At 34.6% G+C, this 21,005-nt stretch overlaps 1 protein-coding gene across 5 annotated transcripts in view; it reads right to left on the bottom strand.

Annotated features, from left to right (window-relative positions):
* TRAK2 (trafficking kinesin protein 2) overlaps nt 1–21,005 on the bottom strand; it is a 69,364-nt gene that overhangs the window by 29,661 nt on the left and 18,698 nt on the right. For 2 of the 5 annotated variants that reach the window (XM_074299049.1, XM_074299050.1), the window contains 5 exons: nt 17,105–17,224; nt 16,912–17,010; nt 15,789–15,983; nt 3,041–3,117; nt 1,812–1,931 (listed from right to left, as the gene is read on the bottom strand). In XM_074299049.1, coding sequence (XP_074155150.1) covers nt 1,812–1,931; nt 3,041–3,117; nt 15,789–15,983; nt 16,912–17,002 — 483 coding nt within the window. In that variant the 5' untranslated portion in view covers nt 17,003–17,010; nt 17,105–17,224. Of the gene's footprint in view, nt 1–1,811; nt 1,932–3,040; nt 3,118–15,788; nt 15,984–16,911; nt 17,225–21,005 lie in introns of those variants that run through there. The other 3 variants (XM_074299052.1, XM_074299051.1, XM_074299053.1) reach the window with 3 other exon arrangements.

Below are 21,005 nucleotides of genomic sequence, written 5' to 3'. Positions count from 1 at the left end.
AATTAGCTTATGTTGGGAATGGGGTTAAATAGGCAACTACATATATACAACAAACGGTTATAGCATTCCCTAAAATCCATGAAGAAATAAGGTGGGCAGAAAGGGAAGCAAAAGGGTGGAGGAAGAAGACAAGGGAGGGATCCATGAGTGAAGGGAGGTGGAGTAATAGCAAGACAAGTTAAGGAGCAGAATTAAAATAGAAGAGTTAGCAGGGATAGGAAACAAGAAATATATACAAACACTACAATAAGGATCAGGAGTAGAATTTATTAGAAAAAAAAAGGAAGGCTAGTAATCATTGATTTTAGATAAAGTCAAACTTAAAGATTCAATTAAGAGAAGAATCTACATTATATTTTAGTCTTACTAATATTATTTCAGATGCATATTTACATATGGATAAATGTGTGTGTGTATATGTGTGTGCATGTATGTGTGTAGCTGAGTATGTGTAGATATGTTGTATGTTGTCCTAAATATACACATATATTTAGGACAACATACAACATATCTATATATCGTCTATAGATATATGTATAAGGGGTGCACATGTGTGTGTATGTATATATCTATATATGTATATATATCTATATATATATATACACACACATATATAGAAATGTAAATGTGCTTAACTATAGCTTGCGTGGAGCAAGTGGGGGGGATGAAAAGAGGAAAAAAAAGAATAAAATTTTAAAAGTGGAGTAGAGAACAAAAGAACAAACTACAAGGAAGCAAAGAAAAAATGGACACTCGTGAATATAATTTCTTCTACTATTATATATCTTTTCTTGAACTGGTAATTTATTGTTGTATATTTTGAATCCTCTCTGATCTGCTGAGTACATGACAATATTCTGTTTTGTTTTATTTTACTTTTCTGTTTTTCTTATTTTCTATTCTTTGTTTTAAATAAAATTAAATTAAAAATGAAAAAAAATAAACTAAGCAAACACTAAAAGTAACATTTTCTTGACCAATGTGAAAGATATGCAAAGACATCACTCAGTTTTCCTCAAGCTACAAAGTGAGAACTTCTTTGCTACAACATAGCTTTAAAGTCTTAATAATACAAGCATTCTAATAATCATTCAATATATTCAATAAATAATACAATAATTCAATACAAATCAGCTCAAATGCACAAACTGATTATGAGGCAAGGCACATTTTTTATTTAAACTGTAAATAATGCTAAGTAAAAGGTCTCAAAGGGAAGAGAGAAGTTCCTATTTTTCCTATCTTCCATCATAGCCTTTTTCTGTTTCAACAAGTCATAGAAGTGACTCTGGGGTGTCAGAGGATATGCCAGTAGAGGGAAAGTTCTGGCAAGTCCTATACCAAGCTATCAAAGCTTTGAGTATAAGGCTGCCATGTTGTCCCAGGGCCAACCTAGCTAAGTTCAGAAGGAATATCCACTAAGTGATCTAAGTTGTGATCTATGTTGGTGGTGGGAATATAAGCACCATTGATGAAACGAAAGATCCATTAAGTACTGACAGATCCTTGCCTTAAATTCAAGATGAAACTTAACAAAACCTAAATGGCAAGGATAAAACAGGAACAAATTAGAACACTAATAAACAAGTAGCTTATCTTAAATTACTTAATCTTTAATTAAGTTACTTTCACATTATTAATAAGAGTTTAATCACACAACAGATGACCTCCAAAATATCTCTTTCCATCACTGTGTTCACTGTAATGGCAGTCAAAATAATCCACCTGACAGAATGCCTCCTATGTAATGAATCCAACACAGTAGATAACTCTGTTCTCTCAAGGCCTCTACATTCAGGGAAACCACTCACTTGATCGAAGGCTTGTCCCAGCTGTTCTTCAAGTGCTTCATTCTGTTCAGATAGAACATGGTTCCTCTTCAAGAGAGCTTGTCCAATACGAGCTGCAAGCTCTAGGTCTCGATCTCTCTGCTCAAATACATCAAATACACTTTTCACTTGACAAAAATAAAAGCGTTACTTAATCCAATATACTTCAGAAGCTCTAGTCATAAATGCAAATTCCAAGAAAGCATCAAATTCCATTTCAATTCCAGAGAAAAGAAAGAAGGAAAAAATTTCCAGCTAAATATGTGAAGGTCAAAGTACTAAATGCAAATCAATATCTAGTTTTACATATTGAGAATTATTGATCATCATCTTACACAAGGTCCATGAACCCTTCAAGGTTGTGAAGCACTAGAGTAAACATATGCATGTTACCCTCTGAGATAGGGTCAGGATGCACACTATTAAGTAATGTTCCAGAAAAGGGGCATTGAACTGAATTGCTTGTAGTTAGGTGTGTTAAAGAGTAACACTATAGCTGGGTGTGGTGGTCTAAGTCTATATGATCTCTGTTCCTAAGGAAGGCTGGAGCTGGTCAATCACTGGAATTTGGGAGTTCTGAAATGAAGTAGGACTAAACCAAAGTAGGCAAGTAGGATGAAATCTAGCAGCAATAGGAGGAGCTCCCAGGAAGAGAGGGCCACTGGGTTGCCCACACTGGGGAAAAAAAAAAAGACTGACTGCTGTACTATCAGTTTAGGCAAGATGGAGAGGAGAGAAGAAAAGAGACAAAGACAAAGAAACAGGCTAATAGTTTTAAATTTCTAGAAGACAAGGACAATGTTCTTTCACAGAGTATACCATAATAAGATGGTTAAACGTGGAAGATACTTTACAATATAATTATCTATTCTAAATACTTCATGTTATAGATAAGAAAAATAAGATCCAAAGAAATGCTAAAGGACTAAGACTTTTGAGGTTTAAAGTCCAGATTAGCAAAAAAGCTATACAAGGGATAGACCTATATGCTCATAGAATGCTTATTTTTGTTAAATTGGGAAAAAACAAGAGCCTTTTCAATATAGTATTTCTAATTACTCTGAACCTGAATTTTAATTTCTAATCAGAGTCAACTACATATAAACTAAGAGAAACATCTATAGTTACAGCAATCCTGACAAGGCAAAGAAGAAATAAAAATGATCATCTGAACTTAAGTCACTAATCTTTAAGGGAAAATGTGATCCTACCTCAGCCAGAAGATGTGTGACCATATCAATGTCATTGTAAGTTCTGGTCATCTGCTCCACCCTGTCTGTGCCTAGAACTAAGAAAAAAAAAATTAAAATCAATGTTGATTGTTTCAGATACAATGAGAAAGTTTGAATATGAGCATCTGGAAGAGTTAAAAGGATCAACTTGTTAACAAAAAAATATGAACATGATGATAAGGCTATCATAGAAATTAAAGGAGTTCCATAGAATGTAGTCTAGAAGTTCAGAGAAGTATGTTCTATCTTCCTACCTGGAGCCAGTGGAGTAAATTTCAGTCAATAAATATGCATCACTTTTCAATGATATAGATTTCTATATCTTTTTACTTTTTGGGTTTGCAGGGTTTTAAGTTTACATTTTGCTTTTCTAATCTTAAAACGTTACAGTCAGCAACACTGTGTAATGATCAACTATGATAGAATTAATTCTTCTCAGCAATACAATGATCCAATACAAATCCAAAAGACTCATGATGGAAAATGCTATACATCCAGAGAAAGAAATTTGAAGTCTGAATGTAGGTCGTCAAAGCATATTATTTTCTTTTTTTTAATTTTATTTTATATACAAAACATATGCATGGGTAATTTTTCAAAATTGACACTTGCAAAAACTTCTGTTTCAACTTTTCTCCTCCTTCCTTCCACCCCCTCCCCTAGAGATGGCAGATAGTCTCATACATGTTAAATATATTAAAGTATATGTTAATTGCAATATATGTATACATATTTATACAGTTATCTTGTTGCACAAGAAAGATCACATCTAGAAAGAAGGTAAAAATAACCTGAGAAGAAAAAACAAAAATGCAAGAACAGTAATAGAAAGAGTGGAAATGTTATATTGTGGTCCATACTCATGTCCCAGTGTTCTTTGTCTGGATTTAGCTGAGTCTGTTCATACAGATCAAGTGGAACTGATTTGGATCTTCTCATTGTTGAAGAGAACCACGTACATCAGAATTGATCATCATGTAGTATTGTTGTTGAAGTGTATAATGATCTCCTGGTTCTGCTCATTTTACTTAGCATCAGTCTATGTAAGTATCTCCAAGCCTTTCTGAAATCATCCTGCTGCTCATTTCTTATAGAACATAATATTCCATAACATTCATATACCACAATTTATTCAGCCATTCCCCAACTTATGGGCATCCACTTAGTTTCCAGTTTCTGGCCACTACAAAAAAGGCTGCCACAAACATTTTTGAACATTTGGGTCCCTTTACCTTCTTTAATATCTCTTTGGGATAAAAGACCAGTAGAAACACTGCTGGATCAAAGGGTATGCACAGTTTGATAACTTTTTGAGCATAGTTCCAAATTGCTCTTCAGAATGGTTGGATCATTTCACAACTCCACCAACAAAGCACCAGTGTCCCAGTTTTCCCACATCCCCTCCAACATTCTGCACTATCTTTTCCCGTCATCTTGCCAATTTGACAGGTGTATAGTGGTATCTTAGAGTTGTCTTAATTTGCATTAATCTGATCAATAATGATTTAGAACACCTTTTCATATAGCTAGAAATAGTTTCAATTTCTTCATATGAAAATTGTCTGTTCATATCCTTTGACTATCAATTAGAGAATGACTTAATTTCTTATAAATTAGAGTCAATTCTCTATATATTTTGGAGATGAGGCCTTTATCAGAACCTTTAGTGGTAAAAATGTTTTCCCAATTTATTGCAAGCATATTATTTTCACCTGTTTTTGTTTTTTCTTTCTTGTGGTTTTCCCCTTTTCTTTCTCAAAATGATTAATGTGAAAATATGTTTAACATGAATAATCTATATCAGATTGCTTGCTGTCTTGGGAAAGGTGAGGGGAGGGAGGGAAGGAGAAAAATGTGGAACTCAAAATCATACAAAAAATGAATGTTGAAAACGGTCTTTATATGTAATTTGAAAAAAAATCAAAAACCAATTAGCAAACAAACAAACAAAACAACTCCAAAAGAGTTTAGTAAATGAAAAATGTCTTTCTAGTGATAACAACTGGATTTAGACTACATTCAAAGGCAGTTTATGTTATGGCCTACTAACTATTGATGAATGTCTGAAAATAAGGACATTTACTAATTACGTATCTATTTGTGGCTCTTTTGTGAAATATAATCACTTGTTGGCTTAATTAAAACCCCTGAGTCATAATGAAAACAGTCATCATTAAAAAATTCTGAGTTACACTAGACCTATGTTCAATACTGCATACTATACAACTACATGTGACATTCCAATACATTATCTTTTACTGTCATAGTAATGACTCATCCTTAAGCAGACTTCCATTTAAATATATTTTTATGATGAGAATAGAATTGCTAAATAAGACTTAAAATTAATGAAATGCTAGTGGATTTTCTCAATTTATGGCTTTGATGCCATATAAAATCTCAACTCATCATATGTAGTGCAGATAATCCACAGAGTAGAAAATTTGCCATGGCAACATATTAATTTTTTTTTTCTCTCAGCCAATTTATAAGTGATTTGCATTGATCAGCACTAATCAGCTAAGTAGTATTATAAAATGGTTTGGGATTTTTACGTCTTTGGCACATGATTATGACTGCTTTCTACTTTTAGTCACTTAAGAAGATAACTATTGAGGAGTCTTACTTTAGTTTTTTTGGTTTCCTAATCCTTTGGGATTGTAAGGAAAAGAGATTAAATTTTGTTTTTGATTTTCTGAAAGTTAGGTCTGATGTTATTTTCCTCATTAAATATACTTCAAGAGTTCCCAACTATAGCATATAGAATCAAATATAAACTCTTCTGTTTACCTTTGACAGCTGATCACAATCTGTCCCTAGCATATCTTTCTAATCATACCACATATTATTCCCTTTCTGAAACTGTACGAACAGAAAAACAGGCCCTTCATATTCAAATTAGTGAAACAATGCCATTAAATCTTATGTAGGCCAGACAACTAAAAAAAACAAAAAGGAATAATCATGGATATTCTTTTTAAAATAATTTTGATTTTATTCAGAGGTGAAATGCTCTATTTAAGAAAGTATAAGCAACATTAAAAAATATATATGTAACCTTAACACTATAACACTGCAACAAGTTTTAAAGCCTATTTACATTTAAAGTAAGATTATCTGAAACCTGAATTAAGTATACTAAAACACTAATTTTCAAATCTCATTAGCACAAATTCACTATATCCTAGGAAAGTAACAAGTCTTGTTGTCCAACTAAGACTGTATCAAACTTTATTCTTTTAAAGTTTATATGTAACAAAAAAATTTAAATACATTTTATAACCCATAAATAAGTAGCTGAAGTTTTTTTTTCCTTTTTTTATTTTATTAATTTTATAATTATACATTTTTGACAGTATATATGCATGAGTAATTTTTTAATAACATTATCCCTTGTATTCATTTTTCCAGATTTTCCCCTCACTCCCTCCCCTAGATGACAGGCAATCTCATACATTTTACATGTGTTACAGTATAACCTAGATATAATATATGTGTGTAAATCCAATTTTCTTGTTGCACGTTAAGTATTGGATTCCGAAGGTATAAGTAACTTGGGTAGATAGATAGTAGTGCTAATATTTTACATTCAATTCCCAGTGTTCCTTCTCTGGGTGTAGTTGTTTCTGTCCATCATTGATCAGCTGGAAGTGAGTTGGATCTTCTTCTTCTTCTTTTTTTTTTTATTTAGAATTTTTTTCCCACAGTATATATGCATGAGTAATTTTTTTTTATACTATTGTCCCTTGTATTCATTTTTCCAAATTATCCCCCCCCTACTGCTTCCCCTTGATGACAGGCAATCCCATACATTTTACATGTGTTACAATATAACCTAGATACAATATATGTGTGTAAATACCATTTTCTTGTTGCACATTAAGTATTAGATTCCGAAGGTATAAGTAACCTGGGTAGATAGACAGTAGTGCTAACAGTTTACATTCACTTCCCAGTGTTCCTTCTCTGGGTGTAGTTATTTCTGTCCATCATTGATAAACTGGAAGTGAGTTGGATCTTCTTTATGTTGAAGATATCCACTTCCATCAGAATACCTCTTCATACAGGGTTGTTGAAGTGTATAGTGATCTTCTGGTTCTGTTCATTTCACTCAGCATCAGTTCATGCAAGTCTCTCCAAGCCTTTCTGAATTCATCCTGCTGGTCATTTCTTACAGAGCAATAATATTCCATAACCTTCATATACCACAATTTACCCAACCATTCTCCAATTGATGGACATCCATTCATCTTCCAGTTTCTAGCCACCAAGAAAAGAGCAGCTACAAACATTTTGGCACACACAGGTCCCTTTCCCCTCTTTAGTATTTCTTTGGGATATAAGCCCAGTAGTAGCAATAAGTAGCTGAAGTTGAAGATGAAGTAGCCAAATGAGTTAATGACTAACCTAACATAAAACAATTTAAGAATAGGGCAAGAATGTAAAAACCTTAAGCTGTATGTTAGAAGTCATATATATAATGATGAAAACAGGACAATAAAGCCATTAAAAATGGAATTTTCTTGAGCTTACTTAGAAAAAAAAAGCTTTAAGGAAAAATTTGAAATATATCTATTTCCTATAATCATCATTTTCAAAAGGTTGTACACATTTACATTATAAATGCAAGGGTCCTAAGTTTAAAGGAAGAAATATTTAATTCTCATAAAGAACATAAAATATGTGAGTTATAAATTGAATTTCATGCGCCCATTGGTCTACTTTTTCTTTTTATTTTTTCCCAAGACTTCACATTTTTCTGTCTTTATTTATTGATTGATTTTAATTAGACATGTATAGGTTAACAAACAGACATAGGCCAGAGCTAGTAGATTGGCATTATATTTATTATTTATTAAAATAATACTATGGGTTAATAGAAACAGCAACCAAGGAATTAAAATTTAAGTTACATAAAATCTTAACTAAAATCTGATTATGTCTAATATATTCATTCATTCTAATTCATATCTAATAAATTCATATATTCATTAGCTAACTAAAAGTTCAAAAAAGACTCTCAACATAATAAAGTACTGCAAAAACATTGGCAATTTTCTGTTATCAAAATTGTGGGTTCTGTATTTTGTATCATTTTCTCAATCAGCTTGATACCAGGAAAAAAAAAAAAATTACAGATCTACCAACTTCTGTGAACTGGCCCAGTGCTTAATAAGCAATGCAGATATCAACATTGCCCTGCCCTCTTCTGCTTAGGACCTGAGCTTGGGAAAATTAAAGCTATGCAAACCAGGGGCAATGAACCTTGGAAAGCAATAATCCTTCCACATCATATATGTATCATATATGCCTCCCTTATTTGTAATTGGTCTTGCTCTAATGAAAAGCTGGTCTAGCCTTTTAATTGTGTTCACAAAATCTGTCCTTTTTCGTCTTTGCCTCTTAAGGAATTGAGCAGTTGATACCTCATTCCCCAAAAGAATGATGCCACAAAGGCAGGTCGGTTTTGTCTCTCTTATCTTCTATTACCAACTGAATACACTGTACCATTTTGTATGGAAGAAGTCAAAATAAAAAAGAATGATTTCACACAAACATTTATCTTTTGAAGTGGAAAAATCTGGGGAATCAAATTAGAAAAACAATTTTATATTCATTTACCATTTAGAGAAATGAAGACAATGAAAATTAAGTTAGGAGTCTTGATTATTCCAACAAAATTTTTTTTTAAAAGTTTTTATTTTAACTTAAAACACCATAAACAAAAAAGCCTCCCCAACAATAGTATTTCCATACATATGATAGAACAAGAAAAAGATGATTCTCTTTGAAACCTAAAATACCAAAAGAACATTTCCATACATGTAGCAAAACACAAAGAGAATAAAACCATCAATCTCCATTTCACACTTTTAAAAAAAGCATATAAATATTTCTGTGCACTATTCCTGATACTATCCTGCTTCCATGCTTCCTTCTAGCAACTTTCTGTTTTCTTTTATGCATTATTATTTTTTTTTTGCTATGGCCCCCTTTTTATTGGCATCACTATTGCTAACTACCCCCTTCCTTCCAATTAACCAAGAGAAAGAAAGCCACTGTAACAAATAAGTATAGTCAAAACAAAATCAAATTTACTTAGTTGCCTTGTCCAGAAATTCTCTACTGTGTCCATCATCTTGCAACCACGTGGATGTGGTAAACAGGTTTTTTGTAGGTATAGACAACAGGTTGTTCATCATATTGATCATTGTCTTTCTTTTCTTTCTGTTGATGAGGCAATTGGGGTTAAGTACTGATCACACAGCTTGTTTCTTTCCTCCCATTAGAATGTCAATACTTCTCTGTCACATAGCTCCAGCCAACTGACCAAATAAATTTACATATTTAGGTATCTCTGAAATATTGCTTTTGGTATTTCAAAATTCTTTCTCTCCTCTTGTCTTTTCCTCAGAAATGTGTGAAAATCCTTTAATCCATTAAAGGTCCATTGTCCCTGCTGGATTTTACTTGGCTTTGCAGGATAAATGATTGGCTATAAGTTTCCCTTTCTCTTTTGGAATTTTGTTTTCCAAAATTTTCTGCTGTAGTATATATGAGAAGAGCCAAGTCCATCACAGTTGACCATCACATAAACTTATTAAGTACAATGTTTTCCTGGCTCTACTACTTCACTCAGCATCAGGTCATGCAGGTATTTCCAAGCTTTTCTGAAATCAGCCCTCATAATTTCTTATAGAACAATAATATTCCATAACATTCATATACCATAACTTATTCAGCCATTCTCCAACTGATGGGCAGTGATTCAGTTTCCAGTGCCTTGCCAATACAAAACGAGCTGCCATAAATATTTCTGCACATATGGGGCCTTTCCCCATTTTTATTATCTCATTCAGATACAGGCCCAGGAATAAGACTACTGGATCAAAGGGTATGCACAGTTTTATAGCCCTTTGGGCATATCAGCAATCATCCCTTCTCTTCTTTCAACCCAGATTCACTTCTTATTTTATTGAAAAAATGGAGGCCATCTGCTGTGAGCTCCCTCTTCTATGGTCCCTAATGTTCTACAATATTAGTCTCAGGGCACTTCCCTGTTTAAAAATCTTGAATGACTCCCTTGTACTCCACGCTAAAATACAAATGCTATGACTTTGCATTTAAAGGCCAGTTCCAATGTCCCCTCTTTTCCAGACTATTTTACATTTCCCCTATCTATATTCTCCATGTTCCAGCTAAACAGGACTACCAGCTGTTCTCTGAATACAGCATTCTGTCTCCTACCTCTGTGCTTCCTCATAAACATCCCACGCTTGAAATGTGATCTATCCTCCTCTCCTTTCCTTTTCAAAGCTCAATTCATGTGCTACTTCCTATATAAAGCTTTTCCTGATCTCCCTCAAATTCTTCCCCAGATGTAGGTGTTCTCTTCCCTACTCATGTTACCTTGTATTTGTCTCCCTTTTCCTGCCCCCAGAATGGACAGACATTCCTGATGGAGGGCAGCAAACCAAAATTAATAAAAATTAATGGATATACATATAAAAATCATAGGTATGAGAAATAAAAACAACTAATTCAGCTCCCACGCCCTAATTGTCAGTCTGGCCTTCAGCACTAAAGGGTGAGACCTTCTATAGAGGTCAGGGTCAGATTTTTTTCCCTCAATCTCAAATCACTAAATGATATTTATATATAAGCCACTATTTCTACTCTCCTTCCCAACCCTCCCCAGGGCCAATACATCTTATAAAGTCTCACTTCTTCTCTCCCCTAATCCCATCTTATTCAGTCAAGGGTACATAGCACATCTCATTCTGCCTCAATAAGCCCCCTCCCCAGTCATCTTTCTCCCCTGGAATTAATAGTAATTGACATTTCTGTACAAACCAGTAAGGAGAAGAGAGTAGGAATAAAAAGATAGGGAACTTTTAGGGACTGTTTTTATGGGACCCAAATGCCCTACCATTTTCTCTTTTGCATGGACTTGGATCTGAATTAGTGTGCTTTTGGCCCAAATATCTCTTCTGGAGGCCTGCTAAAATCTTCAAAGGAATCAGGGTCACTGATAAGCCCTTGGGGCTGGCAGCTGGGTGATGTCAATGGTGGCAGCTACTTCCAATAGGTCAAGCTATTGCTAAGCACAACCAGATAGGTCCTGTGATGTCTTTCTCCTTCTGTGTATTCATACTACTGACAGGCCCCTGGGGAATTCTCTGGGGACATATCAATGACTGTGTTGGCTGTCTTCTCAAGAATGGAGAAAAAAAGGGGCCTGCTCCTCAGACTATGGCAGCTGGAGTTTGTTGCAACAGGATCTCTATGGGGAGAAGGGGATGACAGCAGGGGTCCAGAAGCAGTCTCCACTTCTGGCTACATTTCAGGCTTTAAGGGCAAGGGCTAACCCAAGTTATCCCCAGGGGCCCTCCAAGCTTGGCTCTTGCCACAACTGGGCTTATTTCTTTCCTCACTTTTGATTATCCCAGAATACGGATCTAGAAGGAAAAGAGACTCAGAGGTCATTTGTTTAACCCATATTTTGTCAACAAGGAAATTGATGCCTGAGGAGGTTAAGGGAGACCCACAAGGACACAGAGGAGGATGGAGTGGCCAGAGCCCTGGACTTGTGGACAGGAATCCTGACTCAGACCCTCACTGGCTATGTGGCCGTAGGCAAACCACTGGGTCTACCTGCTTCAGCTTCCTTGTTTGCAAAACAGAAATTACAACACCTGCCAACAGAGTGGCTGTGAGGATTAAAAGCAACAAGACATCAAGGTGATGAGGTCTTGGGTCACTAGGTGGGTTGACAGAGAAAGTCTCCCTGAGGCAAGCAGTGAAGGGAACTGATAGCCATCTGCTCGGTCTTACAGGCCCACCTCCAGGGGGTCTTGGGCAACCCCATCTTCCTGTAAACAAGCAGATGCTGACCCCTTGTACTTCAATGTCTCCTGTGAATTTGTTCAAGGCCCACCCGCCACCGTGTTCTGCCTGCTGGTCTTCCCCAACATGCCCCATGGTGTCTTTCTCCTTGCTATAGCTAACTAACTCTTTTAGGGTGCTAAAGCCCTTTTAGGATTTAGACTGCCAGTTAATGGCACATCCTACCTCATGGCATATTCCCTTTCTCCTGGTTAATTGTGAGTTCCATTGAAGAACTCATCTTTTTATTATTAATCGTTAAAACCCATTTCCTTGCTGACATGTTCTTCCAAATCTATTTCATATTTACCAATGCTGGTACCTATTTTACTTTTTCATTTTATGAGTGACCTCTTCTCATAGATGAACCTACCTTTTACCAAAGAGAAAGGTCACTGTGAATTCGTCACATAACTGAACCCCAACGTTTGGTGGCAACTGCTCTTCTCAATGTCATCATTTGGTGCCTGTATCAATCTCATTGTTTGGTGTGCTGAATCTCAAATTTCATCAAAAAGCACTTTTAAACCTTAAAGTGCTCTATGTTGGTTATCATTTAATCATTGGAACTAAATGTGGGATTTGAATCCAGGCCAGCTAATGCCACACCAGTGGTCTTCCCAGTGTACCACACCCAATACCTCCTAGGGTGCAGACTGTATCTAAATAGTAGAAAAGAAGTGCATGGAAGGCAGGAACTTTTGTGCTTTGTGTCTCTGTACCTCTCCATCCCACCCCCACCCTAGTAGCTGCTGATCCCAAATAGTATCTTACCGTTGAACTGAATTGCCTGTTGGCCATACCTGTTGCTGGGGGCTCCAGAGCAAGGGTTACCTATTTATAATAGGCTGATGTGACCAATCTGATTAATTGCCTTTGATTGGGAATTGATCAGCTTCCTCCTGAAGCCCCAAAGCAAAGAGAAGTTGCCCAAAATAGCTGTCTGAGAGATGTTCTCAAATACAGCCAACTACTATCCACTCCCTACCTATTCCTACCTCTTTGTTCCAATTAACCAGGCTTTAGAAAGTTCCTCCTAAGTGACTGCCTATCTGCTATTGCTCTCATATTGATCTCTGTAGTCTAATTTTAATCATGTTTGCTAAACAATAATATAAAAAAGGACATTAAAAAACATAACCTGATTTTGATTAAAAATTTTTGAATCAATTTCAGCAAAGTGGCAGGATACAAAATAAATCCACATAAATCCTCGGCATTTTTATATATCACTAACAAAATGCAACAGCAAGAGATACAAAGAGAAATTCCATTCCAAACAAATGTTGAGAGTATAAAATATTTGGGAATCCATCTACCAAAGAAAAGTCAGGAATTATATGAGAAAAATTACAAAACACTTGCCACAAAAATAAAATCAGATTTAAATAATTGGAAAGACATTCAGTGCTCTTGGATAGGCCGAGCGAATATAATAAAGATGACAATACTCCCCAAACTAATCTATTTATTTAGTGCTATACCAATCAGACTCCCAAGAAACTATTTTAATGACCTAGAAAAAATAACAACAAAATTCATATGGAAGAATAAAAGGTCAAGAATTGCAAGGGAACTAATGAAAAAAAACTCAGAGGAAGGTGGTCTAAGTGTACCTGATCTAAAGCTATATTATATAGCAGCAGTCACCAAAACCATTTGGTATTGGCTACGAAATAGACCGGTAGATCAGTGGAACAGATTAGATACAAAGGACAAAAAAGGGTACATCTATAGCAATCTAATCTTTGACAAACCCAAAGATTCCAACATTAGGGATAAAAATTCATTATTCGGAAAAAACTGTTGGGAAAACTGGAAATTAGTATGGCAGAAATTAGATATGGATCCACACTTAACACCATATACCAAGATAAGATCAAAATGGGTCCATGATTTAGGCATAAAGAGGGAGATAATAAATAGATTAGAGGAACAGAGGATAATCTACCTCTCAGACTTGTGGAGGAGGAAGGAATTTATGACCAGAGGAGAACTAGAGATCATTATTGATCACAAAATAGAAGATTTTGATTACATCAAACTAAAAAGTTTCTGTACAAATAATACTAATGCAAACAAGATTAGAAGGGAAGTAACAAATTGGGAAAATATTTTTAAAAACAAAGGTTCTGACAAAGGTCTCATTTCCAAAATATATAGAGAACTGACCCTAATTTATAAGAAACCGAACCATTCTCCAATTGATAAATGGTCAAAGGATATGAACAGACAATTCTCAGAGGAAGAAATTGAAACTATATCCACTCACATGAAAGAGTGTTCCAAATCACTACTGATCAGAGAAATGCAAATTAAGACCACTCTGAGATACCACTACACACCTGTCAGATTGGCTAAGATGACAGGAACAAATAATGACAAATGTTGGAGGGGATGTGGGGAAACTGGGACACTAATACATTGCTGGTGGAGTTGTGAAAGAATCCAGCCATTCTGGAGAGCAATCTGGAATTATGCCCAAAAAGTTATCAAACTGTGCATACCCTTTGACCCAGCAGCGCTACTACTGGGATTATATCCCAAAGAAATACTAAAGAGCGGAAAGAGACATATATGTGCCAAAATGTTTGTGGCAGCTCTTTTTGTTGTAGCTAGAAACTGGAGGATGAATGGATGTCCATCAGTTGGAGAATGGTTGGGTAAATTGTGGTATATGAAGGTTATGGAATATTATTGCTCTGTAAGAAATGACCAGCAGGAGGAATATAGAGAGGCCTGGAGAGACTTAAATCAACTGATGCTGAGTGAAATGAGCAGAACCAGAAGATCACTGTACACTTCAACAACAATACTGTATGAGGATGTATTCTGATGGAAGTGGAAATCTTCAACATAAAGAAGATCCAACTCACTTCCAGTTGATCAATGATGGACAGAGGTAGCTGCACCCAGAGAAGAAACACTGGGAGGGGAATGAAAATTGTTAGCACTAATATCTGTCTGCCCAGGTTGCATGTACCTTCGGATTCTAATGTTTATTGTGCAACAAGAAAATGATATTCGCACACATGTATTGTACCTAGACTATATTGTAACACATGTAAAATGTATGGTATTGCCTGTCGTCGGGGGGAGGGAATAGTGGGAGGGGGGGTAAATTGGAAAAATGAATACAAGGGATAATATTATAAAAAATATATATATATATATATATAATAAAAAAAAATTTTTTGAATCAAGTATCAGATGTGACAATGTGCTCATTAATGGGAGTCACTATCTTATATTAAATTTAGAATACTGGGGTCTGCTAGTACCACATCAAAACAAGTATGGCTTAACTATCTAGTATGTTTCTCTACACAGAGTGATTTGAATTAAAACAGAAGAAATTTGTATTTATTTTTCTTGGGCATTACTATAACATCTATGCCTCTAAGAACCAAAATTCTTCATGACTTTCTGTGGTAGCATTCTGTGGGGATGGTAAAACTAAGAAACTAAGAATACCTAAGTAAAGGGGCATTATATGTAGGGGATAAGCAGGCAGGCCAACTTACTTCAACTACCTCAAATAAGAAACAATAAGTTCCTTTCATATCATTCCATTCAATCTAAAGAGAAATCAGAAACATGAGATGGAAATGAAAGGGAGGGAAAACCAGCTTTTCCTGCCCCAGATATTTAAAATGACTTGGGCTCTTTAGAACTAAACTTTAATTTTTCCAATGAAAACATTTTCTACCTGTTAATGTGAGGTCATATTGAGTAGTAACATTTCTGTAGCATTTTAAAAAGTTGCCATCACATCTACAACACATATAAAATATATATTCTTATTTCAAATGACACAAGTTTCTTAATATGTGATACTCACTCATGTAACGGAAAGTCTCTTCAGCAAGGACTGGAGAAATGGCATCAGAATCATGTTGACTCTGATGAGAAGACTGAGTCCAGTTTTGATTCTCATATAAGAGGAGGGAATCCACTCGTAGTTTGTACTGAGGAAGCTGGTCTTCTAGTAGGCTCACCAACTCAACTTCAGGGATATCCTCATTGGAGCAAACATCTTATGAAAAAAGATACCATGTAAATCTGATACATTTTCATATTATGCTCCAGAGAAAAATGGAGTAATCATTTCTTAAAAACTGATGAGTGGCAGTATAGCACAGTGGATGGAGAGAAAGTCTTGGGTTCCAGCCCCATATCTAACACATTGGACAGGCATCTCACTTAATTCCTCAGTGTCCCAAGCTACTCTTTATGACTTTATGTTGCAGAGAAGATGAAAACTGGACCTGTGAATTTCTTCAAAGGGACTTCTCTACACCAATGAGATCACAAGTAGAGATACCCTACCTCCACCCCATGGCAAGATAAATAACAATCATGGTTGGGACTATAAAGTTTTCCCTAGGTTTCTTTGGTTCTAGAATATGGATTTGGGAGCTAATGACTCCTTCTTCATCTTTAATCTAGTATTCCTTTGCAGAATAAAATAAAACATATTCTAAGCCCATGACAAAGGATAATCTCAAACTCAAGCAAAATGTTAAGCTGCCCACACCTAGGCTTAAATTAATATGAAAATATAATAAAAATTTTAAACACAACTTGCGTTTAATTCTTGCTATATTTTGACAATCAGGTTTCAATTATTCTCGTCATTTAATCAACAAAGGCTAATGTTATCCAAAAAATGAATAGTTCACATTAAAAAAAAAAAAAAAAACAACTCCAGTCCATCCTTAAGGCTTAATTGTTACACAGGTTTTTTCACTGTAATGTATATTTTAATGGAATTTAATCCATCACTATATATAGCTCATTGTAAATGCTTTATAAATAATAATTAACAAATGCCACATTTGTTTAAAAGTGATGCTGTTTCTTGGCCATTTTCTTCTGATTTGTGTAACTGAATAGTATGGCGAAGTTACAAAAGAGAATTTTAATCATTAAGATATAGCTAGAATTTAAACCTATCAACTCACCTGTGATGCTCTCTGAGTCTCTATGATTGCTACTCATGAGGTTTTCTTCATGTGTCAGTGAATCAGAGGTGGCATTCCAAGGCAGCGTCATCCACAATCCTTTTTTGTGTTGGTAGAGAATGACAACTTTGATTTGAGTCAGGGAAGAAAGCCATCAAACCATTCAGGAAAGAAAGTATTCTAGTGACCTTACCTCCCCCACCACAGGTCAGATCACAACTTTTAAAAAGCTGGATACTTCTAAATGGTCAAATGTTACTTCTGCTGCATTTACATGGTGTCACAAGGCTCTATCTCTCAGGGCAGCCATCACCTAAAACCAAACATATGTTAAAGGTAGGTGTCATTTGTAAAATAAATGGATTGTGTCACTTTATCTTGGCAAGTCAGATCAAATCAATAGGCTGGTTGGGTGAATAAGAAGAATGATATTAAGTCAATCTCACTCTAGTGAAGCTGGAACATTTTAAATATAATTGGGAAATGTTTAACAATAAAATACAACATAGATGATGTTAATTTGTATTTTTTTTAATTCAACATGCTGTCTGCAGGGATCCTTTTCTATGAGTTTGATTTCATTGCTATTGAATAAATCTGCCTGTCTCAACAGTTAGTCAAGAAACATAGGAAAATAGTGTAGGGAATTCTTGCCTAGTAGGAAGGACTATTATTTTAGACAAGTTTATCTCAACCAATTCTCCCTTTCAGCATTAATGATATTACTGTTAAACAACACTGATGGGATAACCAAATATATGAGGTAAGTCTATAAATTAAAAAAAAAAAGAAAAAAGCACATCAGAAGAGTGATATGATAGCAACATAGGTTAACAGGTGAACAGTAAAGGCATCCTGGAGAAGCTGCATTTTAGCTGGGTCTTGGATTAAGGTGGAAGAAAGGGTGGTTCTAAACAGATAAAATGGCATAAACATTGGCACTGAGGCAAAATACGTTTTGAAACTTCTATTTGATCAGAGTGAATATAATTTAGGTTATATACTATGGAAAAAAAGGCTAGAGTGGGAGGCTGGGGTCAGATTGTAAAATGCCAGAATAAGGAGCCTGACTTTATATAAAGAGAATTTTAAACACGGAAAAAATATGATTTTAAAAAGTACTTTCCAAAGATTAGTTTGTTATAGATTACACATTTTTAATTAAGTACATATCTGATATTCCCCAACTGATAAATGGTCACAGGATATGAAAAGAGTGTTTTCAGATAAAGAAATCATGGGGGAAAAAAAATGTCCTAAATCACAATTGATTAGAGAAAAACAATTAAAACAATTCTGAGACATATCAGACGAGGGAATGACGGAAAAATAGATACACTAATGAAGTGCTAGTGGACAAGTATGCTGATCCAATCATTCTGGAGAACAATTTGGAACTATGTACAATAGGCTATAAAACTATACATACTTTTTGATTCAACACTATTAAAAGATGGATTTTTTTAAAGGGGAAAAAGATATATTTGAACAAAAATATTTATAGCAGCTCTTTTTGTAGTAGCAAAGAGTTGGAAATTGAAGAATGTCCATCAAGAAGAAGAGCTGAACACGTTGTGGCATATGACTAATAAAATACTATTGTGCTATAAGAAATGACAAGTAAGCTGATTTTAGAAAAACCTAGAAAGATTTACACAAACTGATGCAAAATAAAGGGAGCAGAACCAAGAGAACATTGTACACAGTAAAACAACATTGTACAATAATCAATTGTGAATGACTTAAGTTATTTTCAATAATACGATGATCCAAGACAATTCCCAAGGACTACTGATGAAAAATGCTATCCATTTCAGAGAAAGAATTGATGGAGTCTAAATGTAGATAGAATAATACTTTTTTTTCCCTCTCTCAGTCTGTCTTCTTTCACAACATGGTTAACACAAAAATGTTTTGCATGGTTGTACATCTATAATAATCTACATCAAATTGCTAACTGTCTCAGGGAATGAAAGATTGGGGGGGGGAGAAAATTTAGAACTCAATTTTTTTAAATGAATGTTAAAATTTGTGTTTACATATAATTGGAGAAAAATAAGAATTACTTAAAATTTTTCTAAAAAAATTACTTGTCTCTGAACATGTGTGCAACCTAAAGTTTTTATATAACAGAAGCCACCATTGGCAGAACTTGCCCACTGGACATTTAGGATTCACAGATTTGTGATCCTGACTATATACAATTAAGTGTATATTAACTAGCCCATTGAGAATTGTCTCCCATATCTCAATTCAGCCTAGTTCACTAAGGAAGTGACCTAAGCAGACCTTCCCCCGTCTCCTACCACTCACCCATGGCAAGAAAGGAGCTTAGCTTTATGGCTAGATTGCATCCTAGAGGATTATCATCTCAGGAAAGAAAAAGAGAATTGATAAACTGTAACCTAATTTCTCTCTAGCTCTCCCAGAGACAATAGCTCCACAGATTAGTCTTTGCCTTTATTTCTAAGTGCATGAATTCAGTGATTGATATAAAAAGTAACTGAAACTGCTTTGTAAATCACAATAACAAACCACAAATGTGAGGAGTAGTGAAGCTCCAGTACTAAGGAAGCACTAAGAATGCTTACTAAATATAATAAAAATATAAATATCCAGAGCTTTCTGTGCTTATCTGTGTGGACCTAAATTTTCTAAATTAGTTCTTAAAGGGCTCAGGAATTTTATCATAACTTAGCTCATTTACTCAAAAAGAGCTCTTATTATAACTCCACGTGGTTCCTCATAACAATCAGCCCAAAGTACGTCTATTATATACAAATGAATATATTCAATAAAAACAAAACAAAACTATATTATGCAAATACCATTCATAATGAACCTCTCAGAAATCTGAATTGTAATTTATTTATTGCCAAGGAAAACAGCAATTAAATGAAAAATATTTTATTTAAAATTCCAGGTTTATGCTTTTACACTTTCCAAATTACAGATGGATTTAAATTAAATAAGTTAGAAACTTGCCTTCATTCATTCAAACAGTATTTATTAAGTGAATACTACGCATAAGACTGTGGAGGCTCTGAAGGAGATTATCTTTCACAATCAAAGAGGGCCTAAATGTTATCACTATGTCAGCATCAACACACAAAGTGTAGACCTGTGTAGACAAAGTGTAGACAAAGATGAGACCAGCATGATGTACAAGTGCAAGACAAACATGGTTCTTGCCCTTAAAGAAAGATTACAATGGGATTAAATGGGTTTTTGTAGGCTGGCTCAAGAACCTAGCCACATTTGCAACCATTCCATTGGGCAAGTGCTTTTTTACTTCTGAAAGGCTAACAGGCTAGAATTTAGAATTGGAGAACCAGGTTCAAATTCTGCCTCTTCAATTATTACTTATGTGGTTTGGGCCAAGTCATTAGCCTTTCTGGACTTCAGTTCTGTATTTATAAAATGAAAAGCGGGAACCAGATAATCACAGAAGCACCTTCCAACTCAAAATCTATTTTATAATGAGATCATAGAATTTCTAATGCAACAATTTAAATTGGAGGATATGCAGGTTAATTTCTTCTGGAATGATAGAAATATATTTTTTAAAGTTTTTTATAAACCCAAATCTTCTAAAACATCCTTTAAAAAATCATCATCAACTATGCTAAAAATTCACTTTCTGGAAATTATCTTGTGAAATACATAGCTCTTATGAAAAACATAGTGTAAATATTATTCTTTATGAATAATGAAACAAGCTAAGAGAGTTTATGTGAATCATTCAAGATCACACAGCTAGTAAGAGTTAAACTTATATCTCTTTCAAGGCTAGTATTCTTTATTTCTGATTGCCTTTATAAAGCAAGAAGGAGAAAAAGGACAAAAGTCAAAGCAGAGAAGGGAAGATTTGAAAGTCTCAAAATAAAATTTAGAAATATATTTCTACAGATCTTTACTTTAAAAACTTACCTATTTATAAATACACTAGAAAAATTTTGGATGGTCCATAAGTTAAAAAAACAATTAAAAAAATTAAGTTATAAATTTTCCATCATGGGACTTATTTTTCAGTGACAAAAACATTCATCTTTTTTTTGGTTTTTGTGATTTAATTGACAGAAAAAGAGCAGCCC

The sequence above is a fragment of the Sminthopsis crassicaudata genome, chromosome 3 (assembly GCF_048593235.1).
Source record: "Sminthopsis crassicaudata isolate SCR6 chromosome 3, ASM4859323v1, whole genome shotgun sequence".
NCBI lineage: Eukaryota > Metazoa > Chordata > Mammalia > Dasyuromorphia > Dasyuridae > Sminthopsis > Sminthopsis crassicaudata.
Note: the sequence above shows the minus strand (reverse complement) of the source record. Positions and strands in the feature narration are given on the sequence as shown.